The following is a 25,487-nucleotide window of genomic DNA, read 5'->3' on the forward strand; positions in this document are numbered from 1 at the left end:
GAATGGGAATATTTCAATCGACCAAGTACATTTTGTGAAAATGCAAATGTAATCCATGACTGCTTCATGTTGAAGTGTTTTAGAAAACCCATAAGTAATCTTACCACAGATTCAATGCGATTCCTTCTAAGATTGAGTTCTGTCAGTGAATCAAGGCCACTCATGTTTTCAACATGAACAATGAAGTTACCCGCAAGGTTAAGCACTCGAAGTTCAGTTAAATGATTAATGTGTTCCAGTCTACAGATCTGTAAATAAAGCCAAACTTAACATTAGCACAGGTTTTCACACAGCCATAGAAACATTTAGCAAGGAAAAATATATAATGTTTGGCTTTCTCACTGATAAATCAAATATAAGAAGGAAAACAAAGTATTGGTGCATTGCTAATCTGGAAAAGTGAGCAAATTAATGTGAAACACAATTATAGAGAGGAGTTGCTCTTCAACAACACCTCAACTTGTTTCAAAAATGGATCAAGTCACTTCAGATGCAATGCATTTGTTGTAGACCTAGCAGGGTCTGGATTTTAGGCTTGATAAAATTGGAACTTGAGTGGCACAGAGGTTATCACTGCTGCTTCACAGTGTCAGGGACCCAGGTTCAATACTGACCGTGGGTGACTGTCCGTGTGGAGTTTGCACATTCGCCCCGTGTCTGCGTGGTTGCCCCCCGGGTGCTTCGGTTTCCTCTCACAGTCCAAAGGCTAGGTGGATTGGTCATGCTAAAATTGCCCCTTAGGGTAGGGTTGTAGGAATAGGGTGGGGGAATAGGGCCTAGATAGGGTGGTCTTCTTTTGAAGGGTCGGTGCAGACTCAATGGGCCAAACTGCCTCCTTCTGCACTGTTTGGATTTGAGGATCCCCTCCAACTTAAAAGTGCCTCCTCAGCCGATTCCACACCCTGACTGTCGGCTGAACCACCGGGCTCCCTGTACACTTCCCTGGACCTAATGGCAGCAGAGCCATCAACATGGCCCTCAAACTGGATCCCCTACAGGACTCTTCCTCCATCCTAACCCACTCCTCCCCCCCCCACCATCGTCTCCCTTCTCCACATTCACTGTCCAATAGAAGTGCAGCAGGTTCAGGAGCACCTGCCCCCCTTTCTGCCTCTCCCTCTGTAGCAGGGCCCTCTTTACCGCACTGCCTCTGTAGCCAGGCCCTCTTTACTCCTCTGCCTCTGTAGCCGGGCCCTCTTTACTCTTTACTCCTCTGCCTCTGTAGCCGGGCCCTCTTTATCCCTCTGCGTCTATAGCCTGGCCCTCTTTACTCCTCTGCCTCTGTAGCCGGGCCCTCTTTACTCTTTACTCCTCTGCCTCTGTAGCCGGGCCCTCTTTATCCCTCTGCCTCTGTAGCCGGGCCCTCTTTATCCCTCTGCGTCTGTAGCCGGGCCCTCTTTACCCCTCTGCCTCTGTAGCCGGGCCCTCTTTACTCCTCTGCCTCTGTAGCCGGGCCCTCTTTACTCTTTATCCCTCTGCCTCTGTAGCCGGCTCTCTTTACCCCTCTGCCTCTGTAGCCGGGCCCTCTTTACCCCTCTGCCTCTGTAGCCGGGCCCTCTTTATCCCTCTGCCTCTGTAGCCGGGCCCTCTTTACCCCTCTGCCTCTGTAGCCTGACCCTCTTTACCCGTCTGCCTCTGTAGCCGGGCCCTCTTTACCCGTCTGCCTCTGTAGCCGGGCCCTCTTTACTCCTCTGCCTCTGTAGCCGGGCCCTCTTTACCCCTCTGCCTCTGTAGCCGGGCCCTCTTTACCCCTCTGCCTCTGTAGCCGGGCCCTCTTTACCCCTCTGCCTCTGTAGACGGGCCTCTTTACCCCTCTGCCTCTGTAGCCGGGCCCTCATTACCCGCAGCACCTTCCCCGCCCATATAAACTGAAATCACGGTCTCCAATTTCTCAAAGATGGCCTTTGGGAGAAAGATCAGGAAGGTATGGAAAATAAACAGGAACATTGGCAGCACATTCCTATTCGCAACCTGCACCCTCCCTGCCAGTGTCAGGTGTAATGTATCACATCTCTTGAAATCCCCCCTAATCTCCTCAGCCAATGTTGTCAAATTCCACTTGTGCATCGTAGCCGATTCCCTCGTCACCCGAATCCCCAAATACTTGAATCTTTCCCTAGCTACCTTGAGTGGTAACATTCCCAAGTTGGCCCCCAGCCCCGCCGCATTCACCAGAAACACCTCGCTGTTCCTGACATTTAACTTATACCCAGAGAAGGCCCCAAACCTCTCCAATATTCCCATGATCCTACACATACTCTCCAGCGGGTACGACACAAACAACAGGTCGTCCGCATACAACAACAACTGGTGCTCCCTGCTCACTCCCACATAATCCCCCTGCCACTCCACTGACCCCTTCAGAATCCCCTCCACTCCACTGACCCCCTCACAATCCCCTGCCACTCCACTGACCCCCTCACAATACCCCTCCACTCCACTGACCCCCTCAGAAACCCCTCCACTCCACTGACCCCCTCACAATCCCCGTCACTCCACTGACCCCCTCACAATCCTCCTCCACTCCACTGACCCCCTCACAATCCCCCTCCACTCCAGACCCTCTGACAATCTCCCTCCACTCCACTGACCCCCTCACAATCCCCCTCCACTCCACTGACCCCCTCACAATCCCCCTCCACTCCACTGACCCCCTCACAATTCCCCTCCACTCCACTGACCCTCTGACAATCTCCCTCCACTCCACTGACCCCCTCACAATCCCCGTCACTCCACTGACCCCCTCACAATCCTCCTCCACTCAACTGACCCCCTCACAATCCCCCTCCACTCCACTGACCCTCTGACAATCTCCCTCCACTCCACTGACCCCCTCACAATCCCCCTCCACTCCACTGACCCCCTCACAATCCCCCTCCACTCCACTGACCCCCTCACAATCCCCCTCCACTCCACTGACCCCCTCACAATCCCGCTCCACTCCACTGACCCCTCACAATCCCCCTCCACTCCACTGACCCCCTCACAATCCCCCTCCACTCCACTGACCCCCTCACAATCCCCCTCCACTCCACTGACCCCCTCACAATCCTCTCCACTCCACTGACCCCCTCACAATCCCGCTCCACTCCACTGACCCCCTCACAATCACCCTCCACTCCACTGACCCCCTCACAATCCCCCTCCACTCCACTGACCCCCTCACAATCTCCCTCCACTCCACTGACCCCCTCACAATCCCCCTCCACTCCACTGACCCCCTCACAATCCCCCTCCACTCCACTGACCCCCTAACAATCCCCCTCCAGGTGGTGCACGAAGACCAGACAGGGTTCGTAAAAGGGAGACAACTGAATGTTAACGTGCGACGACTATTAGGGGTGATAATGATGCCCCCAGTGGAGGGGGAGGCAGAGATAGTGGCGGCAATGGACGCAGAGAAGGCATTTGATAGGGTGGAGTGGGAGTATTTATGGGAAGTGTTAAGGAGGTTTGGGTTTGGGAACGGGTTTATTAGCTGGGTTAGACTTCTTTATGGGGCTCCAACGGCAAGCGTAGTTACAGGTCGACATAGATCGGAGTATTTCCGACTATATAGGGGAACAAGACAGGGATGCCCGCTGTCTCCATTGTTGTTCGCGTTGGCAATTGAACCTCTGGCCATGGCGTTGAGAGACTCCAGGAAATGGAGAGGGGTGATTAGAGGGGGAGAAGAACACCGAGTCTCGTTATATGCGGATGACCTATTGTTATACGTGTCGGACCCAGCGGGGGGAATGATTGAGGTTATGCGAATTTTGAGGGGGTTCGGGGATTTCTCGGGGTATAGGCTAAACATGGGGAAGAGTGAATTATTTGTGATACATCCAGGGGACCAGAGTAGAGAGATAGAAGGCTTGCCGCTAAGGAAAGTGGAAAGAAACTTCCGATACCTGGGGATTCAGATCGCTAGGAGCTGGGGAACCTTGCACAGACTTAATCTGACACGGTTGGTAGAACAAATGGAGGAGGACTTCAAGAGGTGGGACATGCAGCCTCTATCGCTGGCGGGCAGGGTGCAAGCAATTAAGATGATGGTCCTCCCGAGGTTCTTATTTGTATTTCAATGTCTCCCTATACTAATCACTAAGACCTTTTTTAATAAAATAGACAGGAGCATCACGAGCTTCGTGTGGGCAGGGAAAGTTCCGAGAGTAAGGAGGGGGTTCCTTCAGCGTAGTAGGGACAGAGGAGGATTGGCACTACCGAACTTGGGCGATTACTATTGGGCCGCCAATGTGGCAATGATACGTAAATGGATGATGGAGGGTGAGGGAGCGGCGTGGGAAAGACTGGAGAGAAAGTCCTGTAAAGGGACGAGTTTAGAGGCGCTGGTGACGGCGCCGCTACCGATCTCACCTAAAAAGTTTACCACGAACCCGGTGGTGGCGGCAACATTGAATATCTGGGGACAGTGGAGCCCTGGTGGGGTCCCCAATCAGGAACAACCATAGGTTCGCCCCAGGAAGAATGGATGGAGGTTTTCAGAGCTGGTTCCAGTTGGGAATTAGGAGGGTGGGAGATTTATTTATAGATGGGACTTTTGCGAGCTTGGGAGCATTGGAGGAAAAGTATAAGTTGCCCCGGGGAAATTTCTTGAGATATATGCAGGTGAGGGCATTTACTAGACAACAGGTGAGGGAATTTCCATTGCTCCCGACACAGGGGATACAGGACAGGGTGCTTTCAGGGGTGTGGGTCGGAGAGGGCAAGGTGTCAGAGATTTACCGAGAGATGAGGGAAGAGGGGGAGGAGTCGGTGGGCGAACTAAAAGGAAAGTGGGAAGAAGAACTAGGGGAGGAGATAGAGGAGGGTATGTGGGCTGATGCCCTAAGCAGGGTAAATTCCTCTTCCTCATGCGCCAGGCTTAGCCTGATTCAATTTAAGGTGCTACATAGAGCACACATAACGGGAGCAAGATTGAGCAGGTTCTTTGGAGTGGAGGACAAATGTGGGAGGTGTGGCGGGAGCCCGGCAAACCACGCACATATGTTTTGGGCATGCCCGGCACTGGAAGGGTATTGGAAGGGAGTGACGGGAGTGATTTCGCGGGTGGTGAAGGCCCGGGTCAAACCAGGCTGGGGGTTAGCTCTATTTGGAGTTGCGGAAGAGCCGGGAGTGCAGGAGGCGAAAGAGGCCGACGTTGTGGCCTTTGCGTCCCTAGTAGCCCGGCGCAGGATCCTACTCATGTGGAAGGAGGCGAAACCCCCCGGACTGGAGGCCTGGGTAAACAATATGGCGGGGTTTATTAAACTGGAGCAGATAAAGTTTGCCCTGAGAGGATCGGCTCAAGGGTTCACCAGGCGGTGGCAGCCATTTCTCGACTACCTAGGGGAACGTTAGAGGGAAGACAGATGACCAGCAGCAGCAACCCAGGGGGAGGGGGGGGGGGGGTTTAGTTTAGGTCAAAGATAAAGGGGTTTTGTTACTTGTGTATTGTTTAAAATTTCTGTATTGTTATTGTTGCGTTTGCTTTGTAAGAGGGGAAAAATTGTTGTTTGGGAAAACATTTTCAATAAAACATTTATAAAAAAAAAACAATCCCCCTCCACTCCACTGACCCCCTCACAATCCCCTCCACTCCACTGACCCCCTCACAACCCCCTCCACTCCACTGACCCCCTCACAATCCCCCTCCATTCCACTGACCCCCTCAGAATCCCCCTCCACTCCACTGACCCCCTCACAATCCCCCTCCACTCCACTGACCCCCTCACAATCCCCCTCCACTCCACTGACCCCCTCACAATCCCCTCCACTCCACTGACCCCCTCACAATCCCCTCCACTCCACTGACTCCGTCACAATCCCCCTCCACTCCACTGACCCCCTCAATCCCCTTCCACTCCACTGACTCCGTCACAATCCCCCTCCACTCCACTGACCCCCTCACAATCCCCTTCCACTCCACTGACCCCCTCACAATCCCGCTCCACTCCACTGACCCCCTCACAATCCCCCTCCACTGACCCCCTCACAATCCCCGCCACTCCACTGACCCCCTCATAATCCCCCTCCACTCCACTGACCCCCTCACAATCCCCTCCACTCCACTGACCCCCTCACAATCCCCCTCCACTCCACTAACCCCCTCAGAATCCCCTCCACTTCACTGACCCCCTCACAATCCCCCTCCACTCCACTGACCCCCTCACAATCCCCCTCCACTCCACAGACCCCCTCACAATCCCCCTCCACTCCACTGACCCCCTCACAATCCCCTGCCACTCCACTGTCCCCCTCACAATCCCCTCCACTCCACTGACCCCCTCACAAACCCCCTCCACTCCACTGACCCCCTCACAAACCCCCTCCACTCCAGTGACCCCCTCACAATCCCTCTGCCACTCCACTGACCCCCTCACAATCCCCCTCCACTCCACTGACCCTCTCACAATCCCCTCCATTCCACTGACCCCCTCACAATCCCCTGCCACTCCACTGACCCCCTCACAATCCCCCTGCCACTCCACTGACCCCCTCACAATCCCCCTCCACTCCACTGACCCCCTCACAATCCCCCTCCACTCCACTGGCCCCCTCACAATCCCCCTGCCACTCCACTGACCCCCTCACAATCCCCCTCCACTCCACTAACCCCCTCACAATCCCCCTCCACTCCACTGACCCCCTCACAATCCCCGCCACTCCACTGACCCCCTCATAATTCCCCTCCACTCCACTGACCCCCTCACAATCCCCCTCCACTCCACTGACCCCCTCACAATCCCCTCCACTCCACTGACCCCCTCACAAACCCCTGCCACTCCACTGACCCCCTCACAATCCCCTCCACTCCACTGACCCCCTCACAATCCCCCTGCCACTGCACTGACCCCCCTCACAATCCCCCTCCACTCCACTGACCCCCTCACAATCCCCCTACCACTCCACTGACCCCCTCACAATCCCCCTCCACTCCACTGACCCCCTCACAATCCCCTCCACTCCACTGACCCCCTCACAATCCCCCTCCACTCCACTGACCCCCTCACAATCCCCCTCCATTCCACTGACCCCCTCACAATCCCCCTGCCACTCCACTGACCCCCTCACAATCCCCCGCCACTCCACTGACCCCCTCACAATCCCCCTTCACTCCACTGACCCCCTCACAATGCCCCTCCACTCCACTGACCCCCTCACAATCCCCCTCCATTCCACTGACCCCCTCACAATCCCCGCCACTCCACTGACGCCCTCACAATCCCCCGCCTCTCCACTGACCCCCTCACAATCCCCCTCCACTCCACTGACCCCCTCACAATCCCCCTGCCACTCCACTGACCCCCTCACAATCCCCCGCCACTCCACTGACGCCCTCACAATCCCCCGCCTCTCCACTGACCCCCTCACAATCCCCCTTCACTCCACTGACCCCCTCACAATGCCCCTCCACTCCACTGACCCCCCTCACAATCCCCCTCCATTCCACTGACCCCCTCACAATCCCCGCCACTCCACTGACGCCCTCACAATCCCCCTTCACTCCACTGACCCCCTCACAATGCCCCTCCACTCCACTGACCCCCCTCACAATCCCCCTCCATTCCACTGACCCCCTCACAATCCCCGCCTCTCCACTGACCCCCTCACAATCCCCTCCATTCCACTGACCCCCTCACAATCCCCTTCCACTCCACTGACCGCCTGATACGACAGCGGACCCCCCTCTCTTGTACTTCTGCAGTCCAAAACTCTGTGACCTCGTCCCATTTTTCATCCACTATCAGAGCTACATATAACAAGCGCATCCATGCCACAAACTTCGGGCCAACCGCAAACCTACCCACGATCTCAAATAAATACCTCCATTCCACCCAATCAAAAGCCTTCTCTGCATCCATTTAAAAAAAAAATATGTTTATTCAAATTTTTTCCAAAACACTCCAGAAAGGAAAGAAAATATACAAAAGAGAAATAAAAAGGTAATTACGCCAACACACAAAGCAACTTAATCCTCTAACCATTAAACTATCTAACAAATTAAGAACAAAAATGGGGCAAACGTCCCTTACATAAACCAAAACAAGAACCCCCCCCCCCCCCCCCCCCACCCCCGTCCGGGTTGCTGCTGCCATTGACCTCCACCTAACGTTCCACGAGAAAGTCTAGAAACGGTTGCCACCGCCTGGAGAACCCCTGTTCAGACCCTCTCAAGGCAAAATTTATCTTCTCCAACCTGAGAAACCCTGCCATGTCATTGATCCAAATCTCCACACTTGGGGGCTTAGCGCCCCTCCACATTAGTAAGGTCCTTCTCCGGGCTACCAAAGAGGCAAAGGCCAGAACTCCGGCCTCTTTCGGCTCCTGCACTCCCGGCTCGTCTGACACCCCAAATATTGCTATCCCCCAGCTCGGTTTTACCCGTGTATCCAAGTCTCTGGATATAGCCCTTGCGAAGCCCCTCCAAAACCCCTCAAGCGCCGGACACGCCCAGAACATATGGGCGTGATTCGCTGGGCTCCCCGAACACCTCACACACCTCTCCTCTACCCCAAAAAACTTACACATCATCGCCCCTGTCATATGCGCCATGTGCACCACTTTAAACTGCATCAGGCTGAGCCTGGCACAAGACGAGGAGGAATTAACCCTGCCCAGGGCGTCTGCCCACAGGCCCTCTTCAGCTCCTCACCCAGCTCCTCCTCCCACTTGCCCTTCAGCTCCTCCATCGAGGCTTCCGCCACCTCCTGCAGCTACTGGTAAATCGCCGAGACCTTACCCTCTCCGACCCACACACCCGAAATCACCCTGTCCTGTATCCTCCGGGCAGGCAACAGCGGAAATTCCCCTACCTGCCTCCTCACAAACGCACTGACCTGCATATACCTGAAGACATTTCCCAGGGGTAACCCAAATTTCTCCTCCAGCGCCCTCAGACTGGCAAAAGTCCCGTCAATGAATAGGTCCCCCATCCTTTTAATTCCTGCCCGATGCCAACTTAGAAATACGCCATCCATCCTGCCCGGTGCAAACCTATGGTTGTTCCGTATCGGGGACGAAACCGAGGCCCCCACTTCCCTCCTGTGCCATCTCCACTGCCCCCAGATCCTCAATGTCGCCGCCACCACTGGGCTCGTGGTGTACCGCGTCGGCGGTAGCGGCAACAGTGCTGTCACCAGTGCCCCCAGGCTAGTACCCACACATGACGCCGCCTCCAGGGTTTTCCACGCCGCCTCCTCTACCTCCATTACCCACTTCTGAATCATTGCCACATTAGCTGGCCAGTAGTAGCTACACAGATTCGGCAGCGCCAGCCACCACCACCACCACCCCCCCCCCCCCCCCACCCCCCCCCCCCCCACCCCCCCCCCACCCCCCACCCCCGGCTGCGCTCCAAGAACAGTCTCTTAACCCTCGGGGTCTTACTTGCCCATACGAACCCCATAATGCTCTTGCTCACTGGTTTGAAAAAGGCCTTAGGGATGAGAATAGGCAGGCACTGGAACACGAATTAAAAACCTAGGGAGGACCGTCATCTAAAGGACTGCACCCTACCCGCCAGGGAGAGTGGCAACACGTTCCATCTCCTAAAGTCCTCCTCCATCTGGTCTATCAACCGCGCCAAGTTGAGCTTGTGCAGGACCCCCTAACTCCTGGCCACCTGGATACCCAAATACCGGAAACTCCTCTCCACCCTCTTGAGCGGCAGCTCCTCCAGCCTCCTCTCCTGACCCCTCGCATGCACCACAAAGAGCTCACTCTTCCCAACATTGAGCTTATATCCTGAGAAGTCTCCAAACTCCCTAAGGGTCTGCATGACCTCTGCCATCCCCTCCACTGGACCTGCAATATACAAAAGCAGGTCATCTGCATATAACGAGACCCGTTGCTCCTCCCCTCCCCGGACCAACCCCCTCCAGTTTCTAGACTCCCTTAGTGCCATAGCCAGCGGCTCAATTGCCAGGGCAAACAACAGGGGGGACAGGGTGGGACCCCTGCTTCGTCCCACGGTACAACCTGAAGTACTCTGACCTCAGCCGATTCGTCAATACGCTCGCCACCGGGGCCTGGTATAACAATTTGACCCATCCTATGAACCCCTCCCCGAACCCAAACCTGCCCAGCACTTCCCACAGGTAATCCCACTCCACCCGATCAAAGGCCTTCTCCGCGTCCATTGCTGCCACCACTTCCACCTCCTCCCCCATCCGAGGGCATCATGATCACATTCAGGAGCCTCCGCACGTTTGCATTCAACTGCCTGCCCTTCACAAACTCAGTCTGTCCTCATTTATCATCCCGGGACACAATCCTCAATCCTAGTGGCCCGGAAGAATCCCTTCCTCCTTCACCTCGTTGAAGGTTCTCACCAACAACGGACCCAACAGTTCCACAAAGTTCCTATAGAATTCGACTGGGAACCCATCCGGCCCTGGGGCCTTGCCCGCCTCCATACTCCCTAACCCCTTAACCAGCTCCTCCATCCCGATCGGGGTCCCCAAACCTTCAATCTGTCCCTCCTCCACCCTCGGGAACCTCAATTGGTCCAGGAACCGCCGCATCCTCTCCCCCGCCTCCGGGGATTCTGACTTGTACAGGTTCCCGTAGAAATCCCTGAAGACCTCATTTATTTTGGCCGGACTCCACACCATGTTCCCCCCTCTATCCCTGATTCCTTCAATTTCCCTCGCCGCCTCCCTCCTACGTAGCTGATGCGCCAGCATCCGGCTCGCCTTCTCCCCATACTCGTACGCTGTCCCCTGCACCTTCCTCCACTGGGCCTCGGCTTTCCCCGTAGTCAGCAAATCAAACTCCATTTGGAGGCTCCAGCGCTCCTTCGCCCCTCTTGAGGGCAATCCGCGTATCTCCTATCCACCCTCAGTATCTCCCCCACCAATCTCTCCCTCTTCTCCCTGTGAGCCCTGATTGAGATTAGCTCTCCCCTGACCACTGCCTTCGGCGCCTCCCAAACAACACTAACCGGTACCTCCCCATTATCATTGGCCTCTATGTACCTTTGAATGCACCCCCGGACCCGCCCACAGACCTCCTCATCCGCCAGCAGTCCCACATCCATGCGCCACAGCGGGCGCTGGCCCCTCTCCTCCCCCAACTCCAGCTCCACCCAGTGCGAAATCGCTATGGCCAAGTACTCCATTCCCTCCACTCTTGGGATCAACGCCCTACTCACCACGAAGAAGTCTATCCGTGAATAGGCCTTGTGCACATGGGAAAAGGAGAACTCTCTCGCCGCTGGCCTGGCAAACCTCCACGGGTCCACTCCCCCCATCTGATCCATAAACCCCCTCAGAACCTTGTCCGCAGCTGGCCTCTTGCCCGACCTCGACCTAGATCGATCCAGTGCCGGGTCCAGTACCGTATTGAAGTCACCCCCCCATTATCAGATTCCCCGCCTCTAGATCCGAGATCCGGCTCAGCATGCGCTTCATGAACCCTGCATCGTCCCAGTTCGGGGCATATACATTCACCAGCACCACCCGGGTCCCCTGCAGTCTACCACTCACCATCACATATCGGCCCCCATTATCCGCCACAATACTCATCGCCTCGAACGTCACCCACTTGCTCACCAGGATTGCGACCCCCCCCCCATTCTTCGCATCCAGCCCAGAGTGAAAGACCTGCCCCACCCATCCCTTCCTCAGCCTGATCTGATCCGCAACCTTCAGGTGCGTCTCCTGCAACATAGCGACATCTGCCTTCCGTCCCTTTAAGTGCACGAACACCCGGGCCCTCTTGACCGGCCCATTCAGGCCTCTCCCGTTCCACGTGATCAGCCGGATCGGGGGACCAGCCGGATCGGGGGACCAGCCGGATCGGGGGACCACCCGCCCCATCGTGCCCCTCCCCCCACCCCCTGCCGACTAGCCATCTCCTTTCTTAGGCCAGCCACGTGCACACGCCTCACGCACTCACCAACCCCCCAGGCGGGGGCTCCCCGCCCCAACTCTCCCTCTTACCTCCAGCTCCCCCTCAGTCAGTACAGCAGCAACCCAGATCCCACCCCCCCACCCCCACCCACCCCTGGCCAGGCAGTTGCCTAGTCCCCTTGCTCCCCCCATTGCACTCCCGTAAGTCAGCTGACTCCTGCTGACCCCGGCCGCTCCCGCCTCTGCCGACGATCCCCCGATTGAATTCCCCCTCAAAGTCCCTCCACCCTCCTCCCCCTACGAGCCAGTGCAGGATCCATCCGGTACTGCCCCCCGCGTCGGGCCACACCCCCCCCTTTTTGCACGGGAAAAAGCCCGCGTTTTCTGCCTGGGCCGGCCCCGCCCCCTGTGGCGCAGCTCCTTTCTCCTGCAGCCTCTCCCCAATTCCTAACGGCCCAGGGCCTCCGGTCCCTCCCTTCCCCCTTCAAGCGCAGGGAACAGCCCCTCCTAACCGATTCACATGCCCAGAAAACACACACATCAAATCAAATCGCCCCTTGCCACTCCCCAGCATCCCTACAACCTGCAGCAAACCATTAATTCAAAGAACAAAGAACAAAGAAATGTACAGCACAGGAACAGGCCCTTCGGCCCTCAAAGCCCGTGCCGACCATGCTGCCCGACTAAACTACAATCTTCTACACTTCCTGGGTCCGTATCCCTCTATTCCCATCCTATTCATGCATTTGTCAAGATGCTCCTTAAATGTCCCTATCGTCCCTCCTTCCACCACCTCCTCCGGTAGCGAGTTCCAGGCACCCACTACCCTCTGCGTAAAAAACTTGCCTCATACATCTACTCTAAACCTTGCCTCTCTCACCTTAAACCCATGCACCCTACTAATTGACCCCTCTACCCTGGGGAAAAGCCTCTGACGATCCACTCTGTCTATGCCCCTCATAATTTTGTAGACCTCTATCAGGTCGCCCCTCAACCTCCGTCGTTCCAGTGAGAACAAACCGAGTTTATTCAACCGCTCCTCATAGCTAATGCCCTCCATACCAGGCAACATTCTGGTAAATCTCTTCTGCACCCTCTCTAAAGCCTCCACATCCTTCTGGTAGTGTGGCGACCAGAATTGAACACTATACTCCAAGTGTGGCCTAACTAAGGTTCTATACAGCTGCAACATGACTTGCCAATTCTTATACTCAATGCCCCGGCCAATGAAGGCAAGCATGCCGTATGCCTTCTTGACTACCTTCTCCACCTGTGTATCACCTTTCAGTGACCTGTGGACCTACACCTAGATCTCTCTGACTGTCAATACCCTTGAGGGTTCTACTATTCACTGTATATTCCCTACCTGCATTAGACCTTCCAAAATGCATTACCTCACATTTGTCCGGATTAAACTCCATCTACCATCTCTCCGCCCAAGTCTCCAAACAATCTAAATCCTGCTGTATCCTCTGACAGTCCTCATCGCTATCCGCAATTCCACCAACCTTTGTGTCGTCTGCAAACTTACTAATCAGACCAGTTACATTTTCCTCCAAATCATTTATATATACTACAAACAGCAACGGTCCCAGCACTGATCCCTGCGGAACACCACTAGTCACAGCCCTCCAATTAGAAAAGCATCCTTCCATTGCTACTCTCCGCCTTCTATGACCTTGCCAGTTATGTATCCATCTTGCCAGCTCACCCCTGATCCCGTGTGACTTCACCTTTTGCACTAGTCTACCATGAGGGACCTTGTCAAAGGCCTTACTGAAGTCCATATAGACAACATCCACTGCCCTACCTGCATCAATCATCTTTGTGACCTCCTCGAAAAACTCTATCAAGTTAGTGAGACACTACCTCCCCTTCACAAAACCATGCTGCCTCTCACTAATACGTCCATTTGCTTCCAAATGGGAGTAGATCCTGTCTCGAAGAATTCTCTCCAGTAATTCCCCTACCACTGACGTAAGGCTCACCGGCCTGTAGTTCCCTGGATTATCCTTGCTACCCTTCTTAAACAGAGGAACAACATTGGCTATTCTCCAGTCCTCTGGGACATCACCTGAAGACAGTGAGGATCCAAAGATTTCTGTCAAGGCTTCAGCAATTTCCTCTCTAGCCTCCTTCAGTACTCTGGGGTAGATCCCATCAGGCCCTGGAATTTATCGACCTTAATATTTTTCAAGACGCCCAACACCTCGTCTTTTTGGATCTCAATGTGACCCAGGCTATCTACACACCCTTCTCCAGACTCAACATCTACCAATTCCTTCTCTTTGGTGAATACTGATGCAAAGTATTCATTAAGTACCTCGCCCATTTCCTCTGGCTCCACACATAGATTCCCTTGCCTATCCTTCAGTGTGCCAACCCTTTCCCTGGCTACCCTCTTGCTTTTTATGTACGTGAAAAAAGCCTTGGGATTTTCCTTAACCCTATTTGCCAATGACTTTTCGTGACCCCTTCACTTGACAGAAATCTTTGGATCCTCGCTGTCTTCAGGGGATGTCCCGGAGGACTGGAGAATAGCCAATGTTGTTCCTCTGTTTAAGAAGGGTGGCAGGGATAATCCCGGGAACTACAGGCCGGTGAGCCTTACTTCAGTGGTAGGGAAATTACTGGAGAGAATTCTTCGAGACAGGATCTACTCCCATTTGGAAGCAAATGGACGTATTAGTGAGAGGCAGCACGGTTTTGTGAAGGGGAGGTCGTGTCTCACTAACTTGATAGAGTTTTTCGAGGAGGTCACTAAGATGATTGATGCAGGTAGGGCAGTAGATGTTGTCTATATGGACTTCAGTAAGGCCTTTGACAAGGTCCCTCATGGTAGACTAGTGCAAAAGGTGAAGTCACACGGGATCAGGGGTGAACTGGCAAGGTGGATACAGAACTGGCTAGGCCATAGAAGGCAGAGGGTAGCAATGGAGGGATGCTTTTCTAATTGGAGGGCTGTGACCAGTGGTGTTCCACAGGGATCAGTGCTGGGACCTTTGCTCTTTGTAGTATATATAAATGATTTGGAGGAAAATGTAACTGGTCTGATTAGTAAGTTTGCAGACGACACAAAGGTTGGTGGAATTGCGGATAGCGATGAGGACTGTCTGAGGATACAGCAGGATTTAGATTGTCTGGAGACTTGGGCGGAGAGATGGCAGATGGAGTTTAACCTGGACAAATGTGAGGTAATGCATTTTGGAAGGGCTAATGCAGGTAGGGAATATACAGTGAATGGTAGAACCCTCAAGAGTATTGAAAGTCAAAGAGATCTAGGAGTACAGGTCCACAGATCACTGAAAGGGGCTACACAGGTAGAGAAGGTAGTCAAGAAGGCATACGGCATGCTTGCCTTCATTGGCCGGGGCATTGAGTATAAGAATTGGCAAGTCATGTTGCAGCTGTATAGAACCTTAGTTAGGCCACACTTGGAGTATAGTGTTCAATTCTGGTCGCCACACTACCAGAAGGATGTGGAGGCTTTAGAGAGGGTGCAGAAGAGATTTACCAGAATGTTGCCTGGTATGGAGGGCATAAGCTATGAGGAGCGATTGAATAAACTCGGTTTGTTCTCACTGGAACGAAGGAGGTTGAGGGGCGACCTGATAGAGGTATACAAAATTATGAGGGGCATAGACAGAGTGGATAGTCAGAGGCTTTTCCCCAGGGTAGAGGGGTCAATTACTAGGGGGCATAGGTTTAAGGTGAGAGGGGCAAAGTTTAGAGTAGATGTACGAGGCAAGTTTTTTACGCAGAGGGTAGTGGGTGCCTGGAACTCACTACCGGAGGAGGTAGTGGAGGCAGGGACGATAGGGACATTTAAGGGGCATCTTGACAAATATATGAATAGGATGGGAATAGAAGGATACGGACCCAGGAAGTGTAGAAGATTGTAGTTTAGTCGGGCAGTATGGTCGGCACGGGCTTTGAGGGCCGAAGGGCCTGTTCCTGTGCTGTACATTTCTTTGTTCTTTGTTCTTTTGTTGTTCTAGCCCTCCTGACTCCTTGCTTAAGTTCCTTCCTACTTTCCTTATATTCCACACAGGCTTCGTCTGTTCCCAGCCTTTTAACCCTGACAAATGCCTCCTTTTTCTTTTTGACGAGGCCTACAATATCTCTCGTTATCCAAGGTTCCCAAAAATTGCCGTATTTATCCTTCTTCCTCACAGGAACATGCCGGTCCTGAATTCCTTTCAACTGACACTTGAAAGCCTCCCATATGTCAGATGTTGATTTACCCTCAAACATCCGCCCCCAATCTAGGTTCTTCAGTTCCCGCCTAATATTGTTATAATTAGCCTTCCCCCAATTTAGCACATTCCCCCTCAGACCACTCTTATCCTTGTCGACCAGCACTTTAAAACTTACTGAATTGTGGTCACAGTTCCCGAAATTCTCCCCTACTGAAACTTCTACCACCTGGCCAGGCTCATTCCCCAATACCAGGTCCAGTACAGCCCCTTCCCTAGTTGGACTGTCTACATATTGTTTTAAGAAGCCCTCCTGGATGCTCCTTACAAACTCTGCCCCATCTAAGCCCCTGGCACTAAGTGAGTCCCAGTCAATATTGGGGAAGTTGAAGTCTCCCATCACCACAACCCTGTTGTTTTTACTCTTTTCCAAAATCTGTCTACCTATCTGCTCCTCTATCTCCCGCTGGCTGTTGGGAGGCCTGTAGTAAACCCCTAACATTTTGACTGCACCCTTCTTATTCCTGATCTCTACCCATATAGCCTCACTGCCCTCTGAGGTGTCCTCCCGTAGTACAGCTGTGATATACTCCCGAACAAGTAGCGCAACTCCGCCTCCCCTTTTACATACCCCTCTATCCCACCTGAAACATCTAAATCCTGGAACGTTTAGCTGCCAATCCTGCCCTTCCCTCAACCAGGTCTCTGTAATGGCAACAACATCATAGTTCCAAGTACTAATCCAAGCTCTAAGTTCATCTGCCTTACCCGTAATACTTCTTGCATTAAAACATATGCACTTCAGGCCACCAGACCCGCTGTGTTCAGCAACTTCTCCCCGTCTGCTCTGCCTCAGAGCCACACTGTCCCCATCCCCTAGTTCTCCCTCAATGCTCTCACCTTCCGACCTATTGCTCCCGTTCCCACCCCCCTGCCATACTAGTTTAAACCCTCCCGTGTGACACTAGCAAACCTCGCGGCCAGGATATTTATGCCTCTCCAGTTTAGATGCAACCCATCCTTCTTATATAGGTCGCACCTGCCCCGGAAGAGCTCCCAGTGGTCCAGATAATGGAAACCCTCCCTCCTACACCAGCTGTTTAGCCACGTGTTTAGCTGCTCTATCTTACTATTTCTAGCCTCATTAGAGTCCAGCTTTTCATTTTGGATGAAGGTCCACGCCTCGTCCGGCGTATCAAAATAATGGTATCGGTCCTGAAAAGTGACCCACAACCGTGCTGGCTGCATCAGCCCAAATTTCACCTCCTTTCGATGGAGAACCGCCTTGGCCCGGTTGAATCCTGCCCTCTTCTTGGCCAGCTCTGCATTCCAGTCCTGGTAGATGCGGATTTCAGTGTTCTCCCACCTGCTGCTCCGCTCTTTCTTCGCCCACCTCAGGACACACTCTCGGTCAGTAAAACTTTGAAACCGCACCACCACAGCCCTCGGCGGCACATTCGCCCTCGGCCTCCTTGCCAGGACCCTGTGAGCCCCATCCAGCTCCAGGGGCCTCGGGAAGGCTCCCGGGCCCATTAGCGTGCCCAGCATCGTGGCTACATACCCCCCGACATCCGACCCCTCCACGCCTTCAGGGAGACCCAGAATCCGTAGATTCTTCCTCCTCGACCTGTTCTCCAGGTCCTCAGACTTCTCCTGCCACTTTTCGTGCAGTGCCTCGTGCGCCTCCATTTTCACCGGCAGGCCCAGGATCTCATCCTCATTTTCAGAGGCTTTCTGCTGCACCTCTTCAATCGCCGTCCCCTGCGCCCTCTGGGTCTCCACCAGCCTCTCGATCGACGCCTTCATAGGGGCCAACATCTCCACCTTCAACTCCGCAAAGCAGCTTTTCAAAAATTCCTGCTGCTCCCGAGACCACTGAGCCCACGCTGCCTGGTCCCCGCCCGCCACCATCTTGTTTTAACGCCCTCACTCTCCTCTCTTTTCCAGTGCCGCTTTTGTGACCACTCCGCTCCTGGTCCACTCCATACAGTGCTGGGGGAACCTCACTGCTGCCTTCCCACACCGGGAATCGTCGTCCAAGTGCCGCTGGGGCTCCTTAAAAGGGCCCAAAAGTCCGTTCACGGCGGGAGCTGCCGAACGTGCGACCTACCCAGGCATAGCCGCAACCGGAAGTCCTTCTCTGCATCCATAGAGACAATGACCTCCGGCACTCGCCCCACTGACGGTATCATAACCACACAGGCGCCGGAATGTGGCGACTAGGGGCTTTTCACAGTAACTTCATTGCAGTGTTAATGTCAGACACTAATGAGATTATTATTATTGTCTTGGACTGCATTATTTCTATTAATTATTATAGTAATCTTAAACATATCCTAATAAAACTCTTCCAACCCCTCACCGCAGCTGCTTATAATGTTCTGGCTTTGAGTCAGACTTCTAAAATAACACAGTCCAATAGGTAAGAACTGCCAAACTGCTCGAGGCTCCCAACATCCTTACGGAACAATGAACATCTGGAAAGACCAGCAACATTCTACTTGACTTCAGTCAGAGAACATATCGCATCAGTTTTCCTTTTATGACATTCAGTATGTTTTCTAAGGTGCTTTCTGTGAATGTTTTCAAAATTAACAAAATAAAAAGTCAACTATAGATTTTACATGCATATATTGCAGCTATAGAATCAAGTATATAGTATAGGTGATATGTTGCATTTAGCATTTGAAAGACATAATATGCTATCAATTGGAATGTATTGTTGGATTTTTACTAATTAACTGGTTTGCAGGATAGGTCTTATGAGGAAAGGTTGAGGGTGCTGAGTTTTCTCTTTGGAGCGGAGGAGGATGAGAGGCGACTTAATAAAAGTTTATAAGATAATGAGGGGGATAGATAGAGTGGACGTTCAGAGACTATTTCCTTGGGTGGATGTAGCTGTTACACAAGGGGGCATAACTATAAGATTCAGGGTGGGAGATATAGGAGGGATGTCCGAGGTAGGTGCTTTACTCAGAGAGTGGTTAGGGTGTGGAATGGACTGGCTGCTGTGATAGTGGAGTCGGACACTTTAGGAACTTTCTTTCTTTTTAAAAAATTTTTTTTTTAATTCTCCCACATTTACATCCATCAACAATAAACAATAATCAGCAAGATATGTCAGTCCCCATAATAACAACAACGATCCCATCTACCCACCAACCCCCAAACCTCAACCCGCATGTTTACATAAACAAATGACAAAAAGAAATCAGGGATTACCCGTAGTCACCCTTAATCTTACACAGCTCCCACCCCCCCACCCCAGGTCTCCAGCTCCTCCCGTCCACTGCCTCTTGTAAAACTCCTCCCCCTACCCTCGGTTCCTTCCCCCCCAACTTTCCACCCCGGCTAGACCACTCGGATCCTGTTCTGCCAGGCTCCGATGGCCGCAGCCCCTCCCCCCACCTCACTCCCGTTCACTGGCCGGCACACACCGGCCAGCGTGGAGGCCCCCGCCCGGGTCCCTTTCCCACTTGCCCGGCCCCAGGAAAGCCCAAAGATCCCCTTTTAGCACACAAACCCCACCTATCCACCTACACCCCAAAGAACTCTCATTTTGAGTGAAAGTCCCGTCCCTTCCCTCGTCCAAATATATACCACCTTGGCTCCTTTAATCTCTACACCCGCACGCAGTGATACAAAGAAGAAGAAAATACAGTCATGAGGTTACATCGGCACATGGCCATTCCTCAATTTGTCAGTTCTGCCACAGTCCTTCTGCTTTCGCAAACTCCTCCGCTGCTTCCACCGTTCCAAAATAAAAGTCCCTGAGCTTGTAAGTCACCCTCAGCTTCGCTGGATATACAATGCCGCACCGCACCTTGCTAATGTACAGTGCCCTCTTCACCCGGTTGAAGGCAGCCCGCTTCCTTGCCAGCTCCACCGTAAAGTCCTGGTATACACGTATACCAGCTCCAGCCCACTGCACCACCCGCTTCTGCTTGGCCCAGCTCAGAACCTTCTCCTTCACCCTGTACCTACGGAAGCACAGAGTCACTGTCCTTGGCGGCTCACTCGCCTTTGGTACAGGCCTCCACGACCGACGAGCCCGATCCAGTTCATATCGGGAGGGGTCCTCCCCCTCCCCCAGTAGTTTTGCCAGCATCGCGGCAAAATACTCAGTCGGCTTCGGTCCTTCAACTCCTTCGGGCAGCCCCACAATCCTCAAGTTCTGTCGCCTGGATCTATTTTCCAGGTCTTCCATTTTTCCTCGCAGATCCTTGTTCGTATCCATCACCTTCCGCATCTCTTTCCCCATCGAGGCAAGTTGATCACCATGCTGCAATAACGTCTCCTTCACTTCCTTCAGCGCCTCCCCTTGCTCTCGCACCGCCACTGCGCTCGCCACCGCCGTCCTCACCGGGGAAACCGCCTCCTCCACCAGCACACTCAAAGCCTCCCTCATCTCCTTCCTCACCGTCTCCATGCATTTCGCAATCTGCGCCAACTGCTTTTCAAATTCCGCAGCCATCACCTTGGTTATTTCTTCAGCCGTAAGCAGTGCGGCCTTCCCTGGTGCTCCAGCCTCCATTTTTCCTGGTGACCCCGCGGTGACCTTTCCACTCCCCGACGGACCTCCAGCTGGGTTTTTTTCGGCCGTTTTTTTGCTCACCCTCGACATTTTTCTTTGGGGTTTTTTTTCCCTCCTGTGTCTTCACTGTGCCTCCTCCGTGCCTTCTCCCTGCTTCTGCCGCCTCCGTGGACCCGGGGACCGGGCTTAAAGCCCCGAAAATGCCGTTCCCGAGCGGGGGCTCTCCATTGTGCGGCCGCCTCCCGCCCGCCGTCACCGGAAGTCCTTTAGGAACTTTCAAGCGGTTATTGGATAGGCACATGGAGCACACCAGAATGACAGGGAGTGGGATAGCTTGATCTTGGTTTTGGACAATGCTTGGCACAACATCGAAGGCCGAAGGGCCTGTTCTGTGCTGTACTTTTCTATGTTCTAATATTGGATTCAATTTCTCTCAGTACGTTTATGGGCAGCGCGGTCACACAGTGGTTAGCACTATGGATTCACAGCTCCAGGGTACCAGGTTCAATTCCCGGCTTGGGTCACTGTCTGTGCGGAGTCTGCACATTCTCCCCGTGTCTGCGTGGGTTTCCTTCAGGTGCTCCGGTTTCCTCCCACTAGTCCCGAAAGACGTGCTGTTAGGCGAATCGGACATATTGAATTCTTCCTCTGTGTACCCGAACAGGCGCTGGAATGTGGCGACTAGGGGCTTTTCACAGTAACATCATTGTTGTGTTAATGTAAGCCTTCTTGTGACACTATTAAAGATTATTATGGTCTGTAAGCAAACTTGAAGCATATCATTGCATCTGTATTGTATTTGCTGATTCATAAGGATAAGGAAAATTCAAAATTCCTTCTATAATAAGGAAACATGGGCAGCATGCGGCGCAATGGTTAGCACTGGGATTGAGTTTGTACATTCTCCCCATGTCTGCGTGGGTTTCACCCCCACAACCCAACGATGTGCAGGGTAGGTGGATTGGCCACAGTAAATTTCCCCTTAATTGGAAAAAAAAATAATTGGGTACTCTAAATTTATAAAAATAAATAATAATAAGGGTAATTAATTAATTTGGTAATTAGCCTGAATTTCCTCATCGGCCAATAAAAAGCAAGAAGCTTTACGAGCAATGCTTAGAGAATTGTCATTCACCACACAATGTTTGGTTTCTAAGGCAAGAGTAGCAAAAAAATGTTCTGATGAGTAAGCAGAGCCTGTAAGACTGTTTGTGAATGTCTGAATCTAGCAGGAATATTCTGTACCACATTAGGTATCTATAGCAGCAAGCAGTTGCAATCTGTAATCTTATCTAACATTAGTTTAGTAACAACTTTGTTTCAAGGGAAAAATAGCCCATCGTTGATGTTGCACCATTAATGTCAAAGCAACTATCTCACTGGCACAATATAGAAATAATCAGTACTATTTAGAGAAATTGGTTGTCAATTGTTCTACTTGACAATGCTCCTGTTTCACCCAACTGCGACTGAAAACTTTGACAGCTTTGACGTGTCCATCATGGACGCAGTGTCTTCCACCTGCCACTCATCCAAACATTTTGCTGCCGACATCCTTTCACTCATCAAATACTGTTTGCTCAGAATTTTATGATTTTATGATCCATTGTGACTCCAATACCTTATTGTCTGGTAAATTATCAGACACTTTGTTTATTGTTGAAACATTTTACCCAGGTGCCATTACTTACGAGACAAACAAAGAACACACAGGTTCACCATTTCGCCCAATTTTATTCACAAACAACTCTTAATTCTCTTGTACAAAACTCTTAATTTTTCTATAAAACAACCCTAAACTCTCAAAGCTATCATTTATTTTACTTTTTGTGGCAAATACAAAATATCAATGGAAGAATGTTTTGAAACTGTTCAGACACCAGCACAACCACAGCAGCAGCAACAACATGTAATTAAGCAACATCTTTAATAAAGACAAACATCCCAAGATGTAATTTTAAAAGTCACACAGAGTTAAATGAGCAGATATTAGGTGGGGTAACCAAGAGATTGATCAATGAGATTGGGTTTCCACGAGAGTATCAAAAAAGAGAAGTGTCAGGGAGGAGTCTCTAACATGGAGTCCAAACAATTGAAGGCAGAGTCACCAATGGGAAAGGGTGCACAGAGTTCAGGAAGGAGGCTACATATACAAGGGGGCCATGAGAGGATTTTAAATGAGAAATTTACATTTGAGGTTGTGGCCAGAAGGCCAATGGCCTGAGAAACTAGGCCCATCACAGAACTGGAAGGTTCGATGGTTCCCCGGAATTAGCATTTCCGTTGACCCTGCCCCCAACCCGAAATGCTGTCGAAACTGCCTCCAAATTCTCAATGAAGCTATTACTACCGGACTCCCCAAGTATCTCCCCGGGGCCGTCGGGAGCGGCGCGGTTGCTAGCACCTTCAATCCCGACCCCCTACACAAACTCTCCTCCATTCTGACCCATTGGGAGTCAACCCCTCTGACCCAGCTCCGTACCTTCTCCACATTCTCCGCCCAGTAATAATACATCAGGTTCGGAAGACCCAACCCCCCCCCTGCCTGCCTTCCCCTCTGTAGTAGCACCTTTCTAATTCTGGCCACCTCCCCTCCCCATATGAACCAGATAATCATCCCTTCAATCTCTCTAAAAATGCCTTTGGCAGGAAAATCGGCAGGCATTGAAAAATAAACAGGAATCACGGCAGCACATTCATTTTAACCGCCTGTACCGACCCGCCAGTGACAGAGTGAGACCATCCCACCGTGCCAGATCAGTTTTCACCCTCCCCACCAAACGGGAAATGTTGCACCTACGGAGCTCCCCACAATCTCGAGCAACCTGCACCTCCAGGTATCTAAAGTAAGTCCCTGCCTTACGGAATGGCAGCCCCCCCCCCCCCCCCCCTCCCCTGTCCCCACCCACGGTCGAGACACCACAAAATATTCACTCTTGTTTAGATTTAATTTGTACCCTGAGAAAGACCCAAACACACGAAACAGCTCCAGTATTCCCCCTATTGACACACTTGGTTCAGACACATATAATAACAAGTCATCGGCATATAAGGAGTTTTATAGAAGAATTAAGAGTTGTTTTGTACAAGAGAATTAAGAGTTGTTTGTGAATAAAATTGGGTTAAACGGTGAACCTGTTTGTGTTCTTTGTTTGTCTCATGAGTAAGGGCACCTGGGTAAAATGTTTTAACAATAAACTGGTCAAAGTGTTTAATAATTTACCACACAATAAGGCATTGGAGTCACAATGGATCATAAAAGACAAAAGTTCTGAGCAAACAGTATTTGATGAGTGAAAGGATGTCGGCAGCTAAATGTTTGGATGAGTGGCAGGTGGAAGATACTGCATCCAGGATGGACATGTCAAAGCTGTCAAAGGTTTCAGTCGCAGTTGGGTGAAACAGGAGCGGTAGTGTCAAGCATGTTGTTAAAGTTTGATGTCATGATCCCTCCATGTTCTTCCACGTCCCAAGCTCTGCAACCTCTTCCAGCCCCACAACCTCCAAGATTTCTGCACTCATCTAGTTGTAGCATCCCCCATTTTAATCACTCCACCGCTGGTGGCAGTGACTTCAGTTGCCGACGACATAGGCTCTGGAGCTACCTTCCTACGGTTCTTTACTTCATCTTCCCCCTTTAAGACACTTCTTAAAACCTACTACTTTGGGCATTTGACCTAATAACTCCTTATGTAGCTCTTTTTCATTTTTTTACATTTTCTGCAAAGTATCTTGGGACCTTTTATTACATTACACATGCTATATAGATATAAGTTGCTGTTGAATAATGAGATCTATACCATACCTGGTTTGCATGCAGGTCCAGCACATCAAGATCAGTGAGACTCTCCAGATTAGAAATGTTCTTGATTCTGAAGCACGACGGAAACAAAATTTAGTAATCATTTGTCCAGGGAAACTTGAGAAAAGACAGAGTGCACATATTTAGAGAGGTCTGTATTTTGAGCTTTTCACCCCCGGTCGGTTGGTGTTCAGTCAGTCCCTGGTTGCTGATCACCCTTTCGCATCACAGTATTTACACCAGGATCAGCCAGGAGCCCCAACGGGATTATGAAGAGTTCAGAGAGTGGACAAATAAACCCAAAAGTTCCAGGTTACAATGGAACCAGAAATGTATCTAGTAAGATGGGCAGCACAGTAGCACAAGTGGATAGCACTGTGGCTTCACAGCGCCAGGGTCCCAGGTTTGATTCCCCACTGGGTCACTGTCTGTGCGGAGTCTGCACATTCTCCCCGTGTCTGTGTGAGTTTCCTCCGGGTGCTCCGGTTTCCTCCCACAGTCCAAAGGGGCTGATTTAGCACAGGGCTAAATCGCTGGCTTTTAAAGCAGACCATGGCAGGCCAGCAGCACGGTTCAATTCCCGTACCAGCCTCCCCGAACAGGCGCCGGAATGTGGCGATTAGGGGCTTTTCACAGTAACTTAATTGAAGCCTACTTGTGACAATAAGCGATTCTCATTTTATTTCGTTTCATTTCAAGACATGAAGGTTCGGTGGATTGGCCATGATAAATTGCCCTTAGTGACCAAAAAGATTAGATGGGGTTATTGGGTTCCAGGGATAGGGTGGAAGTGAGGGCTTAAGTGGATCGGTGTGGGAGAGTGTTTGGTACGTGCAGGTGCGGGACTTTGTGAGGAAAGTCTTCCTGACCTTTCCGATAATGCCAGCTTCCTCATTGCTGGAGTGCAAATCCACGCGCAGCAGCCGGCTTTTAATTATGCCGGCTGCGAGCGGCCTTCAAAATGGTCAGGAAAAGATTTTAAAAATTTGGCTGCACTGCACATTCGTGCCCGATCATTGGTGCACATGCGCAAAACTATGCACATACGCACCGAAGATCGGGCACACATGCGCAGTGCGCCCGCATTTTTTTTTATATGGTCGCAGCCTTTTTTTTCC

At 51.9% G+C, this 25,487-nt stretch overlaps 1 protein-coding gene across 4 annotated transcripts in view; it reads right to left on the reverse strand.

Annotated features, from left to right (window-relative positions):
• LOC140404293 (leucine-rich repeat-containing protein 49-like) overlaps positions 1-25,487 on the reverse strand; it is a 216,432-nt gene that overhangs the window by 153,194 nt on the left and 37,751 nt on the right. For all 4 annotated transcript variants that reach the window (XM_072492615.1, XM_072492614.1, XM_072492616.1 and 1 more), the window contains exons 7-8: positions 24,373-24,439; positions 105-248 (exon numbers count right to left, since the gene is read on the reverse strand). In XM_072492615.1, the coding sequence (XP_072348716.1) occupies positions 105-248; positions 24,373-24,439 (211 nt within the window). The remainder of the gene's footprint in view (positions 1-104; positions 249-24,372; positions 24,440-25,487) is intronic.

Source organism: Scyliorhinus torazame, chromosome 30 (assembly GCF_047496885.1).
Source record: "Scyliorhinus torazame isolate Kashiwa2021f chromosome 30, sScyTor2.1, whole genome shotgun sequence".
In the NCBI taxonomy this organism is placed as follows: domain Eukaryota; kingdom Metazoa; phylum Chordata; class Chondrichthyes; order Carcharhiniformes; family Scyliorhinidae; genus Scyliorhinus; species Scyliorhinus torazame.